Source organism: Neomonachus schauinslandi, chromosome 7 (genome assembly GCF_002201575.2).
Source record: "Neomonachus schauinslandi chromosome 7, ASM220157v2, whole genome shotgun sequence".
Lineage (NCBI taxonomy): Eukaryota > Metazoa > Chordata > Mammalia > Carnivora > Phocidae > Neomonachus > Neomonachus schauinslandi.
The window spans coordinates 100,341,529-100,365,664 of record NC_058409.1 but is presented as its reverse complement, the minus strand read 5'-3'; the positions used below and the strand labels follow the sequence as shown (position 1 = coordinate 100,365,664).

Genomic DNA, 24,136 nt, shown 5'->3' with positions numbered 1-24,136 from the left:
TTGACAAAGAGAGAGAGAGAGCGAGCACAAGCTGGGGGAGCAGCAGAGAGAGAGGGAGAAGCAGGCTCTCCGCTGAACAGGGAACCCGATGTGGGGCTTGGTCCCAGGACCCTGGGATCATGACCTGAGCCGAAGGCAGACGTTTAACTGACTGAGCCACCCAGGCGCCCCTCATTCTTCCTCCTTCTAGTAAAGGACTCCACTGCTTATTAGGGGATCTGGGTTATTAAGGTGATGGAAGATGGAAGGTTATGGAGATGAGCTTATGGCATATGCATTTTTATAAGCAGTCACTTCTGTGAGCTGGGCTGGAGTGTTGTCAATTCCCATTGGGATGATACGTATAATGAGGTCAGGGAGCCACCCAAGATGCTGTAAGTCAGACCAGTCTCTGATTTCTATTATTCATTAGAGCTTAAGGAAGTCACTGCCTTACTAGTAACAATCACTTCTGTCTTTCCTTTAGGTTAATCCTCTCTTCCTTAGGATGACGTGTGGCAGTAAAGAAAAATTCTTAGTCCCTGTTGTAGGCATACCCTCAAGAAAGAGACTGCCCATCTTTGTGAGCGTGCACCTCAAACAGAGGCACATATGCCTTGAGGCACACAGCCTATTACATGTGTCTGGGATAATGAAGCTATGGAATCAACATGATTTTGGGATGGTTTTAAAAACCGTGTGTGTGTGTGTGTGTGTGTGTGTGTGTTTGTGTGTAGAGATATGGTTTAGTAATTTAGCTGGTATGTAATTTGATGAATTATATTTATATTAACCCAAACATAGTTATGTTATAGAATCAGAGTCAAATTTTAAAGGAATTTTGGGGGCTAAAAAATGAGACATTTCATTCTTTCACTTGGCCACTTAGTGCTGGTCTCTTGGTCCTCTGGGACCATTTTGTCTCCCCAACAGTAAGGAGTATGAGTATGTCTGTGGAAAAGGCAAGGATGCACAGCCCAAGGGGGTCCAGCCAGAGGAAGTGATGAGTGCCTGAACCCAGTTGACGTGGAAAAGCAGCGTGCCCCTGCATTGAGTGACACCCAGATGTGGCCAGCAGCTGGCTGGGTGCCACCTGAGGAAGTCATTTGGAACAGCTGCCTCAGGTGGATGAGTCCATACACTCTTGATCACCTCCCTGCTCAGTGAGTCACACCTGGGAACCAACTGCTATTTTAGTTTCATGGGATGTTCACTGCTGTTTAAAAATAAGACAAATCAACATGGCTTGGGATGAAGACTCCATCTGGCAGATTCTGCTTCAAGGAGAAATTAAGTGGTGCCATGCTAAATGGCTTTCTGAGAGGAGACGGGGCTTATTAAGAGGGAAATAAACAGCAAGAGAGGTTTGTGGCCAACTGGATGCCATGGGGAAGCAGGTGAAAGGAGGGGAATGGGGGAGGAGAGGATGCTTAAGGCTCCATTTCTCAAGTGTGTGGGTTTTACAAAAAGAGTTTCAAGGAACTAGAGTAGAGAGGATTTATTAGGAGGTTTAGTTGTCTGTGGGACTTCTTATTCAAAACAGGATGATGAGCTTCCTTCTAGAAGCTTGAATGCCAGACATAGAATAATCAGCATTACTACCCCAGGGTGAAAGAGGAATGCCAGGGAGAATGAATGTAGTGTAGGGGTTAAGAGTGGGTTTGAACTCCAGCTTCACAGCTTATTACCCATGTGACCCTGGGCAAGTTATTTAACCTCGTGGAGCCTTTGTTTTTTCGGTTGACAGTAATGTGTGCACTTGCCTCAGAGGGTTGTTGAAAGGATTGGTGACATGATCCATGAAAGGAACTGAGCTCAGGGCTTTGCACTTGGTAAGTACTCAATAAATACAAGCTTCTTTGATGATGATGATGATGACGACGACGACGACATGATTATTAATATCATGGTGAGTGCTAACCCCCTGCTCTGCCAGCCCTAGCACTCTCTCCTTCATGCAGTTGGGACACCCATTTTATGCCCATGATTGCCTTTTATGGTGTAGGCCCAGCTATACAATATACAAACACAGGAGACTCTAAAAATTGAATCCTTTTCCCCAAGTTCAGAAAAGAGGGACTCCATCCAGCTGATTGAAGACTTAGGGCTCTGGCTACTGGCACAAACTCCCAGAAAAGCATATCCTTAAAATCAGTACTGCCCAGCAAGTTCATTTGCAGATGTTGACACACTGATTCTAAAGTTGATATAAAGAAGCAAAAGACCCAGAATAGCCAACACTATTAAAGGAGAACAAAATTGGAAGACTATTGCTACCTGACTTCAGGACTTCAAACGGCAGTAATCAAGACAGTGTGGTATTGGTGAAAGAAAAGATAAACAGATCAATGGAACAGAAGAGAGAACTCAGAAATAGACACATATGTAATCAACTGATCTTTGACAAAGGACCAAAGACAATACAATGGAGCAAAGATAGTCTTTTCAACAAATGGTGCTAGAACTGGATGTCCACAGACAAACAAATGAATTTAGACACAGACCTTACACTCTTCCCCCATATTAACTCAAAATGGATCATAGACCTAAATGCAAAACACAAAACTATAAGACTTTTAGAAGTTAACATAGGAGAAAATCCAGATGACCTTGTGTATGGTGATGACTTTTTAGATACAACACCAAAGGCACTATCCATGAAAGAAGTAATTGATAAGCTGGACTTCATTAAAATTAAAAACCTCTGCTCTGCAAAAGGAAATGTCAAGAGAATGAGAACACAACCACAGACTAGGAGAAAATACGTGTCTTACAAAAGACACATCTGATAAAGGACTGTAATCCAAAATATACAAATAACTTAAAACTCAACAATAAGAAAATAAACAACCCAATTAAAAAATGGGCAAAAAAGCTGAACAGACTCCTCACCAAAGGAGATATACAGTTGGCAAATAAGTATATGAAAAGATGTTCTGGATCATATGTCATCAGAGAAATGCAAATTAAAACAATAAGAAACCACTACACACTTATTAGAACAGTCAAAATCCAGAATTCTGACAACTCTGAATGCTGGCAAGGATGTGGAACAATAAGGACCCCTATTCATTGCTGGTGGGAATGTGGAATGGTACAGCCATTTTGGAAGAAAGTTCAACAGTTTCTTACAAAACTAAGCATACTTTTATCACATAATCCATCAGTCATGATCCTTGGTATTTACCCAGAGGAGTTAAAAACTTATGTCCATACAAAAACTTGCACATGGATGTTTAGAGCAGCTTTATTCATAACTGCCAAAATTTGGAAGCAAGCAAGATGACCTTCAGTAGGTAAATGGACAATCTGTGGTATATCCAAACAATGAAAATATTAACCAGCACTAAAAAGAAATGAGGTATCAAGCCACAAAAAGACAGAGAGGAACCTTAAATGCACATTACTAAGTGAAAGAAGTCAATATGAACAGGCTACATATTGTTTGATTCCAACTATGTGACATTCCAAAAAGGCAAAACTATGGAGACATAAAAAGATCAGGGGTTTCCAGGGGTTGGAACGGGGTGGGATGGGGAAAGATGTAAAGGCAGAGCACAGAGGATTTTTAAGGCAGTGAAATGATTCTGTAGGACACGATAGTGATGGATACATGTCACTATACATTTGTCCAAATGCACAGAATATATAACTACCAAGAGTGAGCTTTAATGTAAACTATGGACTTCAGTTGATTATGATGTATTGTGACAAATGTAGCACTCTGATGGGGGATGTTGATCAGGAGGAAGGCTACGCCTGAGTGGGGGCTAGGGGTATATGAGAAATCTCTGCACATTTCCCTTAATTTTGCTGTGAACCAACCTAAGACTGCTCTAATAAAAAATAAAGTCTTAATAAAAAACAAGCAAACAAACAACAAATCAGGACTGAAGGGATTTGATGGATTTTCAGTTCTATTCCTATTATTCAGGTAAGGAGATTGAGGCTAGGAGTGACCTGGCCAAGGTACACAGTAACAAAGTTTGCACTGGAACCTCTACCCTTTCCATGGTGCCAAGGAAGAGACCCAGGGCCCTGTGGCTGGCTCAGGAATCCTTGTAATGCCCAACTGTTTTGCCAGTGGTGTGTCGAGGCGAGGCAGTACCAGGGAGTGGTTAAAAGTTTTGGAGTCAGGTGAGCCTGATTTGAAACCTGGAACTATTTCTTACATGCGGTGTTGCCCTGAATCCACTGCTTAACTGTCTGACCCTCAATTTATTCATCTATCAAATAGGACAACTAAAATATATTCTATAGGTTATAGTGAGAGCTAACTAAAATAATATATGAGAAGTGTTTAATGACTGCACAGCAAATGGCGTTTACTGCTGCTATGATTATCATTGTAGTTATTATTAGCTTGGAGCAAACAGGGTCACTGCTGTGGAGACAGTAGACTAGAGACAGTGTAAGTCTATTTTTTCATCTCATATGAATGAGGTGTTTTCTTTTTTTTCCCCCCCCGGGAGAGGAAACTGGCAAGACGGTATAGAAGATTTGAAAAGGGACAAAGGGATAAAGGGTTGTGTGGCCTCTGTCCCTGACCTGGCTCCAGGAAATGGAACAGAAGCTAAAGCAGTTATATGAAAGACAGCCTGAGCCTGGGTCATGAGTGCTCCCTGCCTGGCTATTCCTTGCCCTCTGCATCCACCTGTCAGCTACAGACCAGAGTGACAGGGCTTCAGGCTTATAGGACTAAGAAAAGTACCAGAAGGGGACAGTGGAGGCCAGAGGAGTGGTGGGATACCTTGATTTCTGCCTTGGCTGGAAATACTGGGGGACACTGTGATATTCCCTATATCTAAGGATGCTTGGGCATATCTGGGGAGACTTGAAATTAGGGTGGGAGGACATGTCCCAAATCAGCAGTTTGGGGCTAAGTATCACTGGGGTATATGTATTAATGTGACCTCACCTAGAGGCCAACGAGGCCTAACACAACCAGTCACATTTTTTATTAAAGTCTTTCTTTATACTGAGAGTCCCAGCTTTGTACTGAAGCTCCAAGGGGTAGTCCACTCCTTGACCTCTTTGTGCATGTGACTGTCACACATAGAAAGCAGAAATGAGCACGGAAAGGCACAAAGCAGTGATGGCCATGGAAACACCATGCTTGAGGACAAGAGACTCACGAGGGCAATCCATCAAGGTCACATTCACAGATTAAGGAGAAGCAGCCTGGAGGTACTAAAGGCATGAGATGTTACCCCAAATGCCCTCCCTCGAGCCTCTGCATATCCAAATGCTACCTTTCACTTCACGGCTGGGCACTGAACATCAGTGGTGCACCTCTCGTTGCCCCATTTCCTGATATACTGTGGTCTTATTGCCTAACTGATGTATCTTTTACTTTCAACAATGTAATAAAATTGTGGAGAGCTAGGATGACCCCTGAGCCTTATATTTCTGTTCCTACATAGGGTCTGGTGGGGATGACTAGCATATGGGGAAGTGTTTGGTAAATATTTAGTAACTGATTCTGTGTAGATTTGTCTTGAACATGAGGCAGCAGAAGGGAAGCTTTTCCTAACCTTTAGCCATTTTAACATCCAATCTATCTCTTTTGGTTATGGACTCACCGGAGGAGACTTCTGATAATATACAATACAACACAACACAATATAATATGCTTATCTATCTTCAGTCCAGCACTTAAGCTACATTACTATTTAGCTGCCTAATAATGAAACAACTTTTATTATTACCATTATCTCCATTTCACAGATGAGAAAGCAGGCCCAGAAAGGTTATCTAACTTGCATAAGGTGACATAGGTGTGTCTACCAGGACATATAAGTGACAGCCATGGGAGCTTCATGGCTTGATGTGGTCTCTTGGTTCTGTTTGGGAGTGAGGTATGAAGCAGATGAAGCCTCAGAAGCTGGTGACCTAAACAACTGGAGCTGGGTTGAAAATAGGAGCCTCACCTTTTAGAATTGTGAGCTCCTTAACAGAAGCTATAAATCCTCACCTGCCAAAATATAAATCATGCCTGTTGACATGAGGGCAGAGCTTCAGGGACACCTGGGTTCTTGTTTTATGACTCTTCCATCCATTGAGTTTTGGAGAAGACCTAATGCATTCCATCCTGAAATGACAAGTTGAATTGGCCCAAATAGTTTATGGCCTTCTGTGAGCTCAGGGGAGGCAGTGGGAATAGGGTGGGTGCTTGTAAAATTGACGCTTCAGAGCCGAGCCTAGTTTGCTGATGCCAAATGCAGAGCAAAGATGTGTGGGATGGACGCAATGGGCTGCTGATCTGTAAACTCCTGCCAGGGGTGCTTTTCATGGTCATGCTTCAGATGACACTAGATGTTTCTCTGTTGTCTGCATTTTTCAGATTCTTCCCTCAGGCCCATTTTGTTACGTTCAAGAGCTTGGAGTTCAAGTTCTTTAGCTAAAGAGTTTGTCTTCTCTCATGTGGTTTCAAACACCAGCCAATGGCATTTCTTCCTTAATCCTCTTGAGCCAAGCTCCTGGTAACTCCTGGCTATCAAGATTAGAGAACTCTCTTCAGCAATATTTTAGCTAACATTTTCTGAGTGCTACTGAATGTCAGGCACTATGCTAAGCATTTTACATACATTCTCTCATTTAGTACCCACAGCAACCTGGGGAGATAGTTTTAGAGTGAAGGTGTGTTTATGTGTCTTGATGTTAGAATAACCCTGGCAAAGCCTGAATTCTGTCTTATCAACCATCTCATCTCCTTTGGGTTTCCCAAAGAGCTGTTATTTAGAGGTAAAAATAGTGAAATAGGTCCCAAACAGCTGCCTTATTAATAGCTACACAAATAAGATATTCTAATGCATGCTCTATGTTAGAAGTTGGGTTGGACAAAGTGCCCTTGGCTCTGGGCTAATTGAGGCCATCTGGATCCTTTGCCTGAATATAAGTGTTGGTGTGGGTGTGCTCAGGTACTCTGTGAAAAGGGAGGAGGGGGAAAGAGGGCTAGGTTCCAGAGGGGTTTCTTAATTTCAGGTTTCAAATTCTGCCACAGAGAATAGAAATGAGAGAGCAGAGCCTTGTTTTTCAGTACTAAAATAAGTGATTCCTGCCTTGCGTGTGTGGGGAGTGTAGCATGAAAGTTAAAGACTCAGGCTGGGCCTGGCAATGAAAAAATTAGAGTTGAAGTCACTGGAAATTAAGAAAAAAATTACTTAGTACTACTTATGGTGCAGACAGGGAGTTAAACAGTTTATAAAGATGATCTCATTCCATCCACAGGACCCTAAGAATTAGGTACTAGTACTGTTCCCACTTCACAGAGGTTGAAAGGAAGCCTCAAGTGATCAAGTCACTACATATAGTCCCAGCTATAGTAAGTGGCACTTCTGGGACAACCCTAGGTCTGAGGCCAAAGTCCTTGGTGCCAAGCATCCAGTAAGAGGTCACATTTTAAATGCCATTGTTGAGACTCATTTTTCCTCCTCCTTTGGCACGCACTGTATAGTTGTTTCTGTAGCTCGGTTATTTTCAAGCCCCCTTGCATGTCAACTGTGCGTCTTTTCACAAAATATACCATAGAGATTATGATCACTATTTACAGATGAGGCAAATGGGGCCCCAACTGCTTTAGTGGCTTCACTGGTATCATACTGTATGTTAGGGGCAGACCCAGATCAGGACTTCTGGTTTCTGCATTCTCAGGCTTTCCAGTGGGGGCTCTGCATGACAGGCGACTGACATACAAATAAAAACAGGTTGCAGGCCAGGCTTCTTTCTTCCCAGGAGAGCCGGCCACTGCTGGGAAATCAGGCCCTCGGCGCCATGCTGTCTGAAGACTGGCTACTCTCCTGTAGCATCTGTTATAGCAGCTACCTGACTTCCAAGAAGGTATTAGTAAAAGAGCCAGAATTTTAAAATTTCTAATCTGAGCCATGCTTCTAAATTTCTGACATTTCTTGATCCCGGTCTTTTGATGCCAGCAGAAGTCACACATTCAACCTTTAGTTGACACATGAACAGGCTATGAGTTAAAATGTGTTTCCTCTGCCTGTTTAAATGCTGCTCATATTCTGATGCCTCCTGAAATGTCACCTCTTCAGAGAAGCCTTCCCTGGGCCTTGATGTTTTCTGCAGGCAGATGCATCACCTCATCCCCTTAATGACTGTGGCCCTTTGTACATAGGCATGGGACACTGTGGCTGTTTACAAGTTCCTTGTGATCACTGGACTGAGAGCCCCTGGGGTATACTCAGGGTCACTAGATCCCGAATGAACATTTGGGAACAAATGAGTGCTCAGCTGCTGCTGAGACATTGGAGGGCTTTAGTTTCATTATAATATGGGGATGAACCCCATCATAGATCTCAGTTCACACCTGTGCTTCCTTATTGCATGTTTTCTGAATACAAATAAAAATTTACTAAGCCTACTAATGGAAGGATAGAAATGTCTTGCTGGGTATGGTTCCTAGATTCATTAAACTGAGCCCTGGGAGAAAGCAAGCTAATACAATTCTGAAGCTAATCTCTTCTTGAAGTCATTCCATAAATCTGATTAATGGGTCACCTTTAGACCAAAAGCACAGTTGCTATATTAAAAGAAAATGCTCTAACAGGATTGTAATTCTGTTAACAAGGCTTCTGCTGTTTGCAAAAGGAGTCTCTCACAGTATAAACAAGTCTGGGCTGCATGATGCATGGGATTGGGTTGAGCAAAATTCTAAGGGCCCTAGTATTCAATTACACTCGTGTGTATGTGTACACACACACACACAGGCATCATTTCTCAAATGTGTGAATCTGAGACAAAATGGATAGAGCTAGTGCTTGAGATATAAGCTCTTACGTTATTTTCAAAAAACAAATTGTCCTCTTGGATCTTGTATTCTTTGCCTGACATCCTATCATGTGTCATCGATATTTGGCAAAAGGAAATGTCCTTCAGCATCCATCAATTAAGGTAATAACTAACACTTACCTAGAATTTCCTAGCTTCCTATTCTGGGGTCTTTTATAGAATCAATTCACTTCAGAGTTGGAAGAACCTTACTGATATATAGTACAGAATGTCCCCAAGAGTATATGCTTCTGTTAATATGTGCAAAGCAATTTACAAAAAGTCTAGGTTCAAAAATATTTTAAGATGATGGTATTGAGTACATAGAGGTGGCCTCTCCAATATCTGTTCCCCCTTCTCTTAGAAACTACCTTTTTTTTTTTTTACATTGGGTTTTACATCTTGTCTGGGCAGCACATATGCTTTCAGGGAAATTGTCTTCATGCTAAACTGTGGTTTAGTTAAATTTAGTTCGCATAATCCCATCTTCTGCTCACAGAGATTGGTTCAGGGATGGGCATGTGACCCATTGGGGTCACTGAGGTGTGAGAAGGGTCTGGAAAGTAAGCTTCCTTGATCTTGCAAGAATGCTCCCAGAAGCGCCTTTCTTTTTCCCTTTGTGAGTTACCACGTGTAGATATGAAGGCTGGAGCTGCTGCAGCCATTTCATTGCCATGAGGGAAGTCTGCCTGGGACCAAGATGATTCAGAGGAGACTGAATGAAGAGTACAGCTAAGTGCTAGATCTAGAATGCAGACTGAACTATACCTGATCACCTGCCCACTGCAGAACATTTGTAGTGCCTTAAACCAACAAGTCTGTTTGTTGTTTAAATTTGAGTTGGTTTCTGCTCTTTACAGCAGAGAGTATTTCAGCAGACAAACTGAGTTAAACAAAATTGGACAGGTTACTTAGGGAGGGTCCTCCTAGGACTTTTATTATGGTGATGTGCATTGTTAGATTCAAGAGAAACATCAAGTATGTCCTATTTCTCAAATTTATTTGGTTGTAGATTCTCTTTTTTCAGAGCCCGTTTTACAGGACAAGATCTAGTCTGACTCCCAAGTCTTACAAAGGTGGAAACTGAGATCCAGGGATTTAAATGACTTTTCTAAGCTATTATTAGTAGTCAGTCACAGATCTGGGCCTCAAGTTTAGACCTACTGAATACCAGGCCTGCAGTCTCACTTCAAAGTCATACCCCATCACTGCCCAAAGAGGTTAAGACGTTCCCTCACTGAAGATGAATCTCAAAAGAAGAATCTAATTATTCTTTTGCAGAGACTCCAGATTCCTAGGACTAGATACTAAAGCAAAGTTTGCAAATTCGGGGCTCACAGGCAAAATAAGAACTTCAGGCCAAACAAAATAGGCATGAAGTATTTGAAAAAATTAGATTATTGCATTTAAATATCAGGTTTTTTAATATAAAAATATTAACTTCTAAGTTCCTTTAATAAAATTCAGACAATCTGGCAATACTAGGTTGTATTTCCACATGGTGCCCAGCTCTGCTTCCTGATATGAGAACACGGGTCCCCCTGTTTGCCACAGTGCTCACCATTCTCTAGCTCATCCTAGCACTGATGTTGAAGATCAGTTCCCATTTATTAGTACACAGATAATATTGCTTTTCTTTTTGTATCTTTTCTTTTTGTATTAGTCTGTTTCATTCATTTAATTACTTGCCTGGCCCTGTAGTCAATTATTTTGCTATATTGAAGAAGGTAAAATTCACCAAACTGAGATGTTAATATATGTTAGAAAAAATCTCCAAGGTTAAGTAAGTTTGGAACAACACTGAGTTAAGGATGGGCAGATTTCTTTACTGTGTCTCTTTTCTTAGTTCCCTCATGGAACATGGGTTAGGAGGGCCAATATATTATTTTTTGATCCTGAATGTCTTTTTTTCAGGGACCATCTCTTTGTCACTATTATTCCACTGAATACACTTTGGGAAATACTGCTACTATAAAACCTCTTATGTCCCTCGCTGTCAGTGAACCTGTGGACCAAGGTCTCTTTTTGCTAGGATTGCTATCACCTCGGTTTTTCCCTGTTCCCTGGAAGCTATTTTGAGAAGAGAACAACAGCCTGGCCTGTGTCAGACCAGTTCCCAGGCCAGGTCAGTCTAGGGTCTGATCAACACTGAAATTATCCCCAAGAACAGGCCCATGATTCTAGGCCCATGCTTAGGGCAGGGGATTTCTGGCAGATCAGGGAGAATAGGATCAGGGTAATTGAGGTCCACACTCATTCTTCCCTAAAGAACTAGTTTCCTGGCTCACCACTGTGTGTCTTCTCTGAGAAAAACAACAAAGGAGAAAAGTAGCAAACAAAAAGTGATGGGGTGGATTGGTTGACAGTCTCTTAAAAGAAAGGCAACCTGACAATTATTTTCCCTCTTTTTATAATTTTATTATTCAAAGGTGAGGAATGACTAAATCTCATCTCTAGGTATTCAGTGTGCTAACAATCAAGACAATTAGATTTAGCTGAACACACACACACACACACACGCTTCAGATTAACTTTTTAGACATGGAACAGTGGCCCTGCAAGCAAAGAGACCAGAAGCACATCTGATGCTGAGGGAGGGCATTGAGTTTTTTGTAGAGGTGCCCTGGAGACAAATGAGTCCTTTGTATTCAATGGTCTCTTATAAACCCTTCCATCAGCCAGCTCCAAGTTGGTCACCCTCCATGTCCCTGGGGAAGAGAACCCCTCCTTTGAAGGAAGCCCCTAAATAGCTGCTGTGCACACCTTGAAGCCAGCCCCTCTCATTCTAAGAGTGACGAGAGGGACTGCAGAACATCCGCTGGGTTGGGGTTGATAAAGTCAGAGGGATGGTGCTCCTTGAAAGAGATGGACGTTTTCCTTATCTGCCAAGAAGGCAAGCCTTCCCCTGTTAGGGACTCAGTCTTCAAAGGCTTCGGATTGCTAGCCCAGAAAGCGCTCAGTCAGGGCGGTTGCTCTGTAAACCCAGACTTGACTCCCTTGCTTCTTTGTTGGCTACATGTGCAGTCATAAAGTTAAGACCTACAATAACTCTTATCTTTTTCTCTTTCACTAGAGAAAGATATGGATATGGCTGACCAAGAGAATGTCCTTTCCCTAACAACCCTCAATGGAACCTTTGTAAAACAACAGCATGTCTAAAATTACTTTAAATAATGTGGCGAGACAGGTGGTTCACCGTTTTTGCTTTTGTTGGGACAACATCAAAGAGAAATCTTAAGGAAAGCCTTGATGATGGAGCTAACATGAGTTTTACATTTGAAAAATAAAGCAATTGCAGCTTGCGTACTGAGCATTTATTATATATCAGGCATAGTGTTAAACACTTCCCGATGATGCAATTCTCATGATCACCCCAGGAAAGGTTTCAATTTTGTAGATGATAAAACGAGGCTCAGAGAGTTTGGGTCACCTGCCTAACATCATGTAGTTAATGAGTGATTTGACTCAGGCAGTGTGTTCCAGTTCATCTAATTCAATGCTCTACTGCTCTCCTGAAAAACAGTCATGCCTCTTCTGTCCAGAGGTCTCCAAATATGCTCCAGTGTGCTCATAGTCACACTGGACTAACAGTGGATGAGAATTTATGCAAAATTCTTAAATGTTAAACATATTTGAAACACCAAAGAAAATGTCACATAATAAAGACCTCTTAATTTTAATAAATAGTGGATTCAAGGGGTGCCTGGGTGGCTCAGTCTGTTAAGTGCGTGACTCTGGTTTTTGGCTCAGGTCATCATCTCAGGGTTGGGAGATCAGCCCTGCCTTGGGCTCCGCGCTCAGTGCGGAATCTGCTTGTCCCTCTCCCTCCCCCTGCTTGCACTCTCTCTCTCTCTCAAATAAATAAATAAATAAATAATAAATCAATCCTTTAAAAAAGTAAACAACGGATTCAAGCTTTTTTTTTTTTTTTTAAATCTGGTTTTTGGTTTTAGACCATAATTCTGACTGTGGAGAATTAAACAGCTTCACTGAAATAAAGTAATTCTATCTCCCTAATCCATCTCCTCTATAAACAGGAGCAGTAGTGGCAACAGTCACAGAAAGATCAGAGCTATAGGCCCACAAGATTCGCCAGTGGGTTTTGCTTTACCTGCTATAGACGATACACTCTTGGTTATTGATCACTTCATCAGATTTGTACCTCCGGAGGTCTTCCCAAGCATCCTTGATGGCGGTGACTGCCAGAATGATACAGATAGGTATCATGCTCACCTCAGGCTGGAAAGCATTGACCACGGGGACAAAATTCAGAACCACAATGCCCAGAAAATAGAGATTGGCAAAGCGGTGTAGCTGTTCAAAGATGTTCTTGGGTATGAAGGACAACACGGTGTACTTGCTGGTCTTAATTTGATTCCCACAATAATGCCTGTTGGGATTCTCTTTGTAGGACGGTCCTTCAAAGGGCAGGTTGGAGACTACCACTCGTTTCTTGTCTTCTTTCCTTTTCCACCTTTTCTTCCCTTCCTTTCTCATCTCTGCTCAATCCGTCTCTTTAATTCTCATAGCACGGCACATGAGTTCCCCGTAAAAGAGTTTTTTCGCTAATCAGTTCCATTGTTGAGCTGCCAGTGAGTCATGTCCCTGACATCTTTTACTTGCCTTCTCTGCTGGAAATTTCTCTCTCTTCTTTCAAAAGGAAAATTAAAAATAAAAAGCTGGTTTACAAACACCAGGTGAGAAATGACAAGGAAAAAGCTTGCAGAGAACAGGTGTACACCTGCCAGGCCACTTCCTTCTACCTGTTGAGACTCCTCCTGTTGGAATATCGACGTCACCCACGGGGATCTTCCTTTTCCACTCAGGCAGCCAAGAACAGGTGTGCCAACTCTAGGTCCTAAAACCTACCTGGTTAAGTTTTAAAAACAAGAAGCCTCAGATGCTTTAAAAGTGTTACACATTTTCTTGTTTGGGAGACACTGCCTGTCACTCTCCAAAGAGCTGCTCTTAAACTTGGTCTTCCAAGAGGATCCAGTCAATTCTAGACATCAATTCTTGAGGTTTCAACCCTACTCTTAATAATGGAACATTCTTGTATTTAATAATTTGAGTGTTTACACATGTTAAATTAAGGTATCTAGACCTCAGCACTACTGACATTATTTGTTGTGGAGGGCTATCCTGTATATTGTAAGATGTTTAGCATCATCTTTCTGCCTTTATCCACTACATGCCATTGGCAAATTCCTTCCCTATATGGCAGCCAAAAATGTCTCCAGGCATTGTCAAATGTTCCCTGCTGGGAAAAACTGCCCAGGTTGAGAATCACTGAATTAAGTGAACTTAAGAAAATAAAATGTGAGAAAAGAGACCAATCCTTTGAAAATGCTGATGAGTTTGCATATCCTATTGGCAAGAAAGCAAACAGAAGAATGATTTCTCATACCTTTCATATATCCAGATGTTGGAGCAGTTGATCTCTTTATCAAAACGATGTCTCTTGAAGTCCTCCATGCCATCCTTGACCATGATGATGAACAGCACAATGGCCAATGGTAACATGGTGATTTCTCTGTGGAAAACTTCCATGGAGGGCATCCAGTTCAGAATCACCAGGAACAGGAAATAGAGGTTAGCCCATCTGGAAGGAGCAAGCAAAGTGTGAGTGAAAACCATGGAGAGGAAAATATACTTTCCACACTATTTCTTCCCTACTGTTGGCCTTTACCAACAAAAATGACATTCTCTTTTAGTGTCACCTGGAATTATAGTAAGAGCTTGGAAGCCAAATCCCAGACATATTCAAATGCAAATTGTTCACTAGTTGTGTGACCTTCTGGAGCTTGTTTCAACTTGTATAAAATGGGGATAGTACTAACTAAAGAGCTCATATAAATATTACAAAGGATAATATTTGTTACATACACAGTAGAGGGTTCTCAATCATAATAGTTGCTCAATAAATGATAGCTTGTAATAGTAATTACAAAATTTAGGATGATATCTATTGATATATTTTGCTTTATAAATAAAAGATGATCTTGCATGTATTATCTTGAAATTATGGCTTACATTTTTAAGTTTTCCAAGTGCATCTTGCTCCTTCTTGCCACTATGCCTTTGCACATGAAGGTCTGTTGGCAGGAACATTTCCCTGGCTCCCTTCCTGACTTCTGTTTTTACCCAGTTAATGCATTCTCTTCTTTCAGGTTATATTTCAATTATCACTTCCTCCTGGAAGACTTTCCTGACTTTCTTAACTAGGCCAGATCTCCCTCTTATTCACTCTAAGATCACCATATACCTCTCCTTGGAAGTATCTATCTAAGTTCTAATTTTATATCAATTTATATAATTCTTAAAATTAATGTCTGTCTCTTTCACTAGAAAATACAGTCAGGACAATCTCATTTCTTCCCCTCATGTATCTCTAGCAGCTAATGCATGGCCTAACACATAGTAGAATCTAATATTTATTGAATGAATGAATGAGCAAATGAATGACAAATCTTTTCAAGGTTTATGCATTTGGGTATTAAAGGCTATGTGGCCCATAGGGCAGCATCTTTGTTGCAGAAATACTGGCAAATACTTGGTTAAAGCACATATTACTTGGCCAAGTGGTTGTGTACCTATGAAACTGCTCAAAGAGATTCTGAGGCAAGAAGGTGAGGAAGGTATATTTGGTCGTGCAGATTCTGTTGCTGGAGTATTTCCGGGAGACCTCAGCCCAATCTTGGTGGCACATGCTGTTGTTGGGGAACACGACCCGCTGCTGTGTCAGGTTGTAGCTTTGCCTCCTTTTGTCTTGGGACAACAGTGGTGTGGCTTCTGATGGAGACTGGGGGAGGCCATCTCTGACTCGCCACTGCCACCGGTGCCAAGATGAGTCCACTGAGAAGGCCATTTCTGGCAGCAAGCTATGGTCTGAAAACAGACACAGGAAGTTGCCATGGTCAGAAGAAAATATGGCTCACCCTCTTGTCCACCTATCCATCCAAGGTAGATTCTGGGATACAATGGGAGCCAAATATGTTCAATCCCTATAAACCATATGTTCAAGAGTGAGAGACATAAAGCAAATAATCATAAAAATAATATACAACTAGCACTGTGATAAGTACCATGAAAGCATTTAAGATACGGGGAGGGTGCTGATGACCTTGTTAGGCCTATCAGGGAAAGTATGGCCCTGTGGGCTATGACCCCCAGAGGTCAGAATGCTATCTGTGGCTTGTTCCTAAAACTGAGCTGTCCCTTCACCTTCACAGTCTTCAGTGTCCTCACTGTAATATGAGGAAAACTAGTCTTATTCTACTTTTTTCACAAGCTTTTTGTAAGCAATGAATTACATAGTACATAAAAGTATGCTGAACCGTATCTTAAAGGGAAAGGTATTCTCTAGTTCTAAAATTTTCTGGTACTGATATTTTGGAGAATGTTGTTTATGGTCAGAACCTCAAATGAGAGTGATAGGTGGGACGGAGAAGACAGTTTCTTTCCTAGGAAACTTTGGCTTGAGGTGACTGGGTTGTACAGAATGTCATTCCGTGGACACCATTTTTTTTTTTTAATGTAGTTGACTGGGGGTGAGGGTGGGAGACCCTTTCCTTCCTCCCAACTCCATTTGGTGATTTCTGAAACTGAGCACTTTTTCAGATGATCCTCCTAGATGGGGGACAAATACTGCTTTATCTAGGATATTCCAGTTCCTGAGCTCTTTTAATGGAACCTATAAGCAAGCCTTCAAGTTTCCCTTTGGCCATTCTTACATGTATGAAGAGAGGTTAATAAATAATAAATAAAATATATATTTTATTTATTAAATAAAGTGAGGATATCCTGAAGGATATTATTCAAAGACATCTTTTGTAAGAAGTTATATATAATGGTGCTTCTCACTTAGTAGGCTCACAGGATGATTTTCTTTTGAATAAATGGACGAGTGAACATCAGGTATTATTAATCTTACAATGAGCAACCTCACCTATCATTGAAAATATGATTCTTTAAAGGAGAAAAAGTTCCATTTCTAGTTTAAATGGTAATATTTTACCTTCCTGATGCCCATATGATCTGACCCGTATCATAATTCTCCTCATGAGTTTAATCAATCCAAGTGATTTTCAATCCAGAAGAGCTCTTCAGAGTCTTAAGTGAGCCCTTGTAGCAAGCATGGAAAAAATAAATGCAATTATAATGCCCATCATAATGTGACCAAAAGCAATATTATGACATATGGTAAGCCAGAAATAATATTGTATATCTTCTTTCTCATTATAAAAAAATGTCCCTTTCATGAATTTTTTTATTATTGTAAAAGAAAAGGAAATGAAAAGATAATTCATGAATAGAGTTGAAAATGCAAATGAGAAATCTTGCCATGGCTAACACCATACATATCGGACTTCTCTCAATTTTAGGTAATAAGGACTTCAAAAAGGAAGACTGGATTGATATGGGAGATGCAGGTATTTTAGGTGGGGTGGTTTAAAAAGTCAGTGTTTGTATCATATTCTTTGCTTTTCTTTATTCACACTGTAAAATAAGCTTTCTTACCGGTAGCGTCGGGAAAGAACTTTAGGGCAGCCCCCGGGGTGGAGGACCAGACCAGCGGGGTCGCGAGCATTTGAACCGCAGCCCCCCGGAAAGAAACCAGAGCACGGTCGTTCGCATGTGAACTGCAGCCTCTGAGACGGAAACCTGGTGCGCAGGGGTCCTGCCGGTGAACTGCAACCTCCGGGGTGGAAACCCAAAGCGGCGGAGTCGCGCACACACACGAACTGCAGTCCCCGGGACAGGACCCCAAGTGGTGGAGTCGCATGCTGTGCGAACTGGGAGTGGCTGGTGGTTTTAGAAGCACAAAGGGCAGAGACGAGCCCTGACCTGGAGGCAGGACTGGGAGCGCTGCGGAGGGGGGCACAACCCAGGACGCTACAGTTTATAGCAGCATGGACAGAAACAGAGAGGGTGCGGCCTGGAGAGCTCACTGAAGAACGGACTGAGGTCTCTCTGCTCTGAGGCAGAGGGTTGGAAACGGTCTCTTCTGCTCTGACTCGCGGAAAAGACGCCGAAAGCCACCAGGGAAAGGCACCAGAGAACAAAAGCCCCAAAGACTGATTCCCGCTGAGCCCATCCCCCGCCACAGGGGGGCAGGGCAACATCGCCCAAACAGGGTTGCCTGAGTAACAGTGCGGCAGGCCCCTCCTATACAAGACAGGCTGGGAAAACAAGAGGCCAGCAACCCTAAGGTCCCAAGAAAACAGCTGCATCTTGCTTGGGTTCTGGTCAATAATTTGGACTCTATACATTCCCTCAAACACCCATCAACAGAATGACTAGGAGGAGGAGCCCCCCAAAACAGAAAAGACTCAGAGATTATGACTTATGCTGCAGATTTACAAATGGATGCAGATATAACCAAGATGTCGGAGATGGAATTCAGGCTAGCAATTGTGAAGACAATGGCTAGAATGGAGAAATCAATTAATGGCAACATAGAGTCTCTAAGGGCAGAAATAAAAGGGGAATTGGCAGAACTTAAAAATGCTATCAGTGAGATCCAATCCAATCTAGATAATCTAACAGCTAGGGTAACTGAGACAGAAGAGAGAATAAGCGATCTGGAAGACAGCATAATAGATAAAAAGGGAAAAGAGGAGGCCAGGGAAAAACAACTCAGAATCCATGAAAATAGAATCAGAGAAATAAGTGACACCATGAGGCGTTCCAACGTCAGAATCATTGGAATCCCGGAGGGAGTGGAGAGAGAGAGAGGGCTAGAAGATGTATTTGAGCAAATCGTAGCTGAGAACTTCCCTAATCTGGGGAATGAAACAAACATTCGAGTCCTAGAGGCAGAGAGGACCCCTCCCAAGATCAAGGAAAACAGGCCAACACCCCGACATGTAATAGTAAAACTTGCAAATCTTAGAACCAAGGAAACCATCTTAAGGGCAGTTAGGGGGAAGAGATTCCTTACGTACAGAGGGAGGAACATCAGAATAACGTCAGACCTATCCACAGAGACCTGGCAAGCCAGAAAGGCCTGGCAAGACATATCCAGGTTACTAAATGAGAAGAACATGCAGCCAAGAATACTTTATCTGGCAAGGCTTTCATTTAGAATGGATGGAGAGATGCACAGCTTCCACAACCGGCAGAAGTTGAAAGAATATGTGACCACTAAGCCGGCCCTGCAAGAAATATTAAGGGGGGGGTTCTATAAAAGGAGAAAGACCCCAAGAGTGATCTACAACAGAAATTTACAGGGACAATCTATAAAAACAACATCTTCACAGGCAACATGATGACAATTAATTCATATCTTTCAATAATCACTCTCAACGTGAATGGCCTAAACGCTCCCATAAAATGGCACAGGGTTGCAGATTGGATAAAAAGACAGGACCCATCCATATGCTGTCTACAAGAGACTCATTTTGAACCTAAAGAGACATCCAGATTAAAGTGAAGGGATGGAGATCCATCTTCCATGCCAGCGGACCTCAAAAGAAAGCTGGGGTAGCAATTCTTATATCAGACAAATTAGATTTTAAACTAAAGTCTGTAATAAGAGACACAGAAGGACACTATATCATTCTTAAAGGGTCTATCCAACAAGAAGATCTAACAATTGTAAATATCTATGCCCCCAACATGGGAGCAGCCATCTACATAAGCCAACTGTTAACCAAAATAAAGAGTCATATTGATAATAATACGTTAATTGTAGGAGACCTCAATACTCCACTCTCAGCAATGGACAGATCATCTAAGCAGAAAATCAACAAGGAAACAAGAGCTTTGAATGATACATTGGACCAGATGGACCTCATAGATATTTACAGAATATTCCACCCTAAAACAACAGAATACTCATTCTTCTCGAGCGCACATGGAACTTTCTCCAGAATATTCCCTGCATACTCTCAGACCACAGTGCTCTAAAACTGGAACTCAATCACAAGAAAAAATTTGGCAGAAATTCAAACACTTGGAAGCTAAAGACCACTCTGCTCAAGAATGTTTGGGTCAACCAGGAAATCAAAGAACAACTTAAACAATTCATGGAAATCAATGAGAATGAAAACACATCGGTCCAAAACCTATGGGATACTGAAAAGGTGGTCCTAAGGGGAAAATACATAGCCATCCAAGCCTCACTCAAAAAAATAGAAAAATCCCAAATTCACCAACTAACTCTACACCTTAAAGAACTAGAGAAAAAGCAACAAACGATGCCTAAGCCATGCATTAGAAGAGAAATAATTAAAATTAGAGCAGAAATCAATGAATTAGAAACCAGAAACACAGTAGATCAGATCAATGAAATGAAGTTGGTTCTTTGAAAGAATTAATAAGATTGATAAACCACTGGCCAGACTTATCCAAAAGAAGAGAGAAAGGACCCAAATTAATAAAATTATGAATGAAAGGGGAGAGATTATGACCAACACCAAGGAAATAGAAACAATTATTAGAAATTATTATCAACAACTATATGCCAATAAACTGAGCAATCTGGATGAAATGGAGGCCTTCCTGGAAACCTATAAGCTGCCAAGACTGAAACAGGAAGAAATTGACAACCTGAATAGGGCAATAACCAGTAACGAGATTGAAGCAGTGATCAAAAACCTCCCCAAAAACAAGAGTCCAAGGCCTGATGGATTCCCTGGGGAATTCTACCAAACATTCAAAGAAGAAATAATATCTATTCTCCTGAAGCTGTTTCAAAAAATAGAAACAGAAGGAAAACTTCCAAACTCATTCTATGAGGCCAGCATTACCTTAATCCCCAAACCAGGCAAAGACCCCAACAAAAAGGAGAATTTCAGACCAATATCCCTGATGAATACGGATTCCAAAATCCTCAACAAAATCCTAGCTAATAGGATCCAACAATACATTAAAAGGATCATCCACCACGACCAAGTGGGATTTATCCCCGGGATGCAAGCGTGGTTCAACATTCGCAAATCAATCAATGTGATAGAACACATTAATAAGAGGAGGGAGAAGAACCATATGGTCCTCTCAATAGATGCAGAAAAAGCATTTGACAAAATACAACATCCTTTCCTGATTAAAACTCTCCAGAGTATAGGGATAGAGGGAACATTCCTCAAGCTCATAAAATCCATTTATGAAAAACCCACAGCGAATATCATCCTCAATGGGGAAAAGCTGAGAGCCTGTCCCTTAAGATCAGGAACACGTCAAGGGTGCCCACTCTCACCACTGTTGTTCAACATAGTACTAGAAGTCCTAGCAACAGCAATCAGACAACAAAAAGAAATAAAAGGTATTCAAATTGGCAAAGAAGAAGTCAAACTCTCTCTTTTCGCAGACGACATGATACTTTATGTGGAAAACCCAAAAGATTCCACCCCCAAATTACTAGAACTCATCCAGCAATTCAGTAATGTGGCAGGATACAAAATCAATGCACAGAAATCAGTTGCTTTCTTATACACTAACAACGCAACTGTTGAAAGAGAAATTAAAGAAACGATTCCATTTACAATAGCACCAAAAACCGTAAGATACCTCGGAATAAACCTAACCAAAGAGGTAAAGGATCTATACTCTAGGAACTACAGAACACTCATGAAAGAAACTGAAGAAGACACAAAAAGATGGAAAAATATTCCATGCTCATGGATCGGAAGAATAAACATTGTTAAAATGTCTATGCTACCCAGAGCAATCTATACCTTCAATGCCATCCCAATCAAAATTCCAATGACATTTTTCAAAGTGCTGGAACAAACAATCCTAAAATTTGTATGGAATCAGAAAAGACCCCGAATCGCCAAGGAGATGTTGAAAAAGAAAAACAAAGCTGGGGGCATCATGTTGCCCGATTTCAAGCTATATTACAAAGCAGTGATCACCAAGACAGCATGGTACTGGCACAAAAACAGACATACAGACCAATGGAACAGAATAGAGAACCCAGATATGGACCCTCAACTCTATGGTCAAATAATCTTTGACAAAGCAGGAAAAAACATGCAATGGAAAAAAGACAGTCTCTTCAATAAATGGTGCTGGGAAAATTGGACAGCCACATGCAGAAGAATGAAACTCAACCATTCTCTAACACCATTCACAAAGATAAACTCAAAGTGGATGAAAGACCTCAATGTGAGACAGGAATCCATCAAAATCCTAGAGGAGAACATAGGCAGTAACCTCTTTGACATCGGCCACAGCAACTTCTTTCAAGATACATCTCCAAAAGCTAGTGAAACAAAAGCAAAAATGAACTTTGGGGACTTCATCAAGATAAAAAGCTTCTGCACAGCAAAGGAAACAGTCAACAAAACAAAGAGGCAACCCACAGAATGGGAGAAGATATTTGCAAATGACACTACAGATAAAGGGCTGGTATCCAAAATCTATAAAGAACTTCTCAAACTCAACACCCAAAAAACAAATAATCAAGTCTAAAAGTGGGCAGAAGAGATGAACAGACACTTCTCTGAAGAAGAGCTACCCTATGACCCAGCAATAGCACTCCTGGGTATTTACCCCAAAGACACAGATGTAGTGAAAAGAAGGGCCATATGCACCCCAATGTTCATAGCAGCAATGTCCGCAATAGCCAAACTGTGGAAAGAGCCTAGATGCCCTTCAACAGATGAATGGATAAAGAAGATATGGTCCATATATACAATGGAATATTACTCAGCCATCAGAAAAGATGAATACCCAACTTTTACATCAACATGGATGAGACTGGAGGAGATTATGCTAAGTGAAATAAGTCAGGCAGAGAAAGTCAATTATCATATGGCTTCACTTATTTGTGGAACATAAGGAATAACATGGAGGACATTAAGAGAAGGAAGGGAAAAATGGGCGGGGGTAATTGGAGGGAGAGATGAACCATGAGAGACTATGGACCTGAGAAACAAACAGGGTTTTAGAGGGGAGGGGGGAGGGGGGATTGGTTAGCCGGGTGATGGGTATTAAGGAGGGCACGTACTGCATGGAGCACTGGGTGTTATACGAAAACAATGGATCGTGGATCCCTACATCAAAAACTAATGATGTACTGTATGGTGACTAACATAACATAATAAAATTTAAAAAAAAAAGTAAAAAAAAAAAATAAAGCAGATGTAAAATGGATGCAAACAAGTAGACTTAAGTCTGATGAAGAACTGAGTATTTCCAAAGTTTCTAAGTATCTTTCCCCAAAATTATTAATTACAATGGTAAAAAAAGAATCACTGTAGTAAAGAAACATGGCAGGCACCACTTAACCCAAGAGATTAAAGCAAAATCACCAATATGGTATAACCTGACATTCTGTGCCTCCTGCTGTAATGTACCAAGGACATGGCATCATTTCTGTGGTAGTCACAAGGAAACATTGAGAAACCTCAAGCTGGGGACAGTTTTACAAAACAACTAGCTGATGTTAAAGGTATTAAATATCAAAGGTCAAAGAAAGGCAGAGGAATGATTTCTGATTAAAACAGGCTAAGAAGGGCGCCTGGGTGGCTCAGTTGGTTAAGCAACTGCCTTCGGCTCAGGTCATGATTCTGGAGTCCCGGGATCGAGTCCCGCATCGGGCTCCCTGCTCAGCGGGGAGTCTGCTTCTCCCTCTGACCCTCCCCCCCTCATGCTCTCTCTATCTCATTCTCTCTCTCAAATAAATAAATAAATAAATCTTTAAAAAAAAAAAACAGACTAAGAAGATATGATAAGTCAATGTAATGTGTGATCCTGGGTTGGATCCTGGCCTGGGGGAGATAAAATAGGTATAAAGGACATAAATGGACAAGCTATAAAATTTAAAAATGATTTGAAGATTAGTAATAGTATTTTAATAATGTCAAATTTCCTTATTATAATAATTATATTGTGATCATGTAAGAAAATGTTCTTGTCCTAGGAAATTCATCCTAAAGTAGTTATGGGTAAAGAGGCAAGATGTTTCAATGGTTCAGAAAATAATGTCCATGTTTGTATATGTGTGTGTATACATAATACATATACACACTTAGCTAAGTAGGAAGGTTGTGCAGGGGTGTTCCAGGTAGAAGAACTGGTTCTAGAAACAAAGTTCATAGGAGTGCTCTATAGAGCACATGAAGTGAGGGACAAAGAAGAGCAAAAGCTGAGGCTGGAGGGACAGGAAAGGCCAGATGGCTTGTTAAGGCTGTTATGCTGAGAGTAGAATGGAGTCCTGAAGAGCTTTAGGCAGGGAAACCACCTGACCCGAGCTGTGAATCCAGGCTTTGTTCTGGCCGAAGCATACTAGAATGGGCTAGGTGAGGCCAAGATGGGATAGGAAGACAGCTCCTTAACCCACTGCTTCCTCTTTCTTCCAAGTAAGCTACTTCTTTCCAAAGGTAGATCAGAAAACAAGGGGGGATTGTGTAATCCTTTT

The 24,136-nt window shown here is 41.4% G+C and overlaps 1 protein-coding gene across 1 annotated transcript in view; it reads right to left on the bottom strand.

The window, feature by feature from the left end:
* Nucleotides 1-15,650, bottom strand: part of ATP10B (ATPase phospholipid transporting 10B (putative)) — a 115,516-nt gene extending 99,866 nt beyond the window's left edge. Inside the window, exons 1-2 of the mRNA XM_044917124.1 lie at nt 15,360-15,650; nt 14,174-14,368 (exon numbers count right to left, since the gene is read on the bottom strand). Of these exons, the coding sequence (XP_044773059.1) occupies nt 14,174-14,368; nt 15,360-15,634 (470 nt within the window). The 5' untranslated portion in view covers nt 15,635-15,650. The remainder of the gene's footprint in view (nt 1-14,173; nt 14,369-15,359) is intronic.
* Between the last annotated feature and the right edge of the window lie 8,486 nt (nt 15,651-24,136).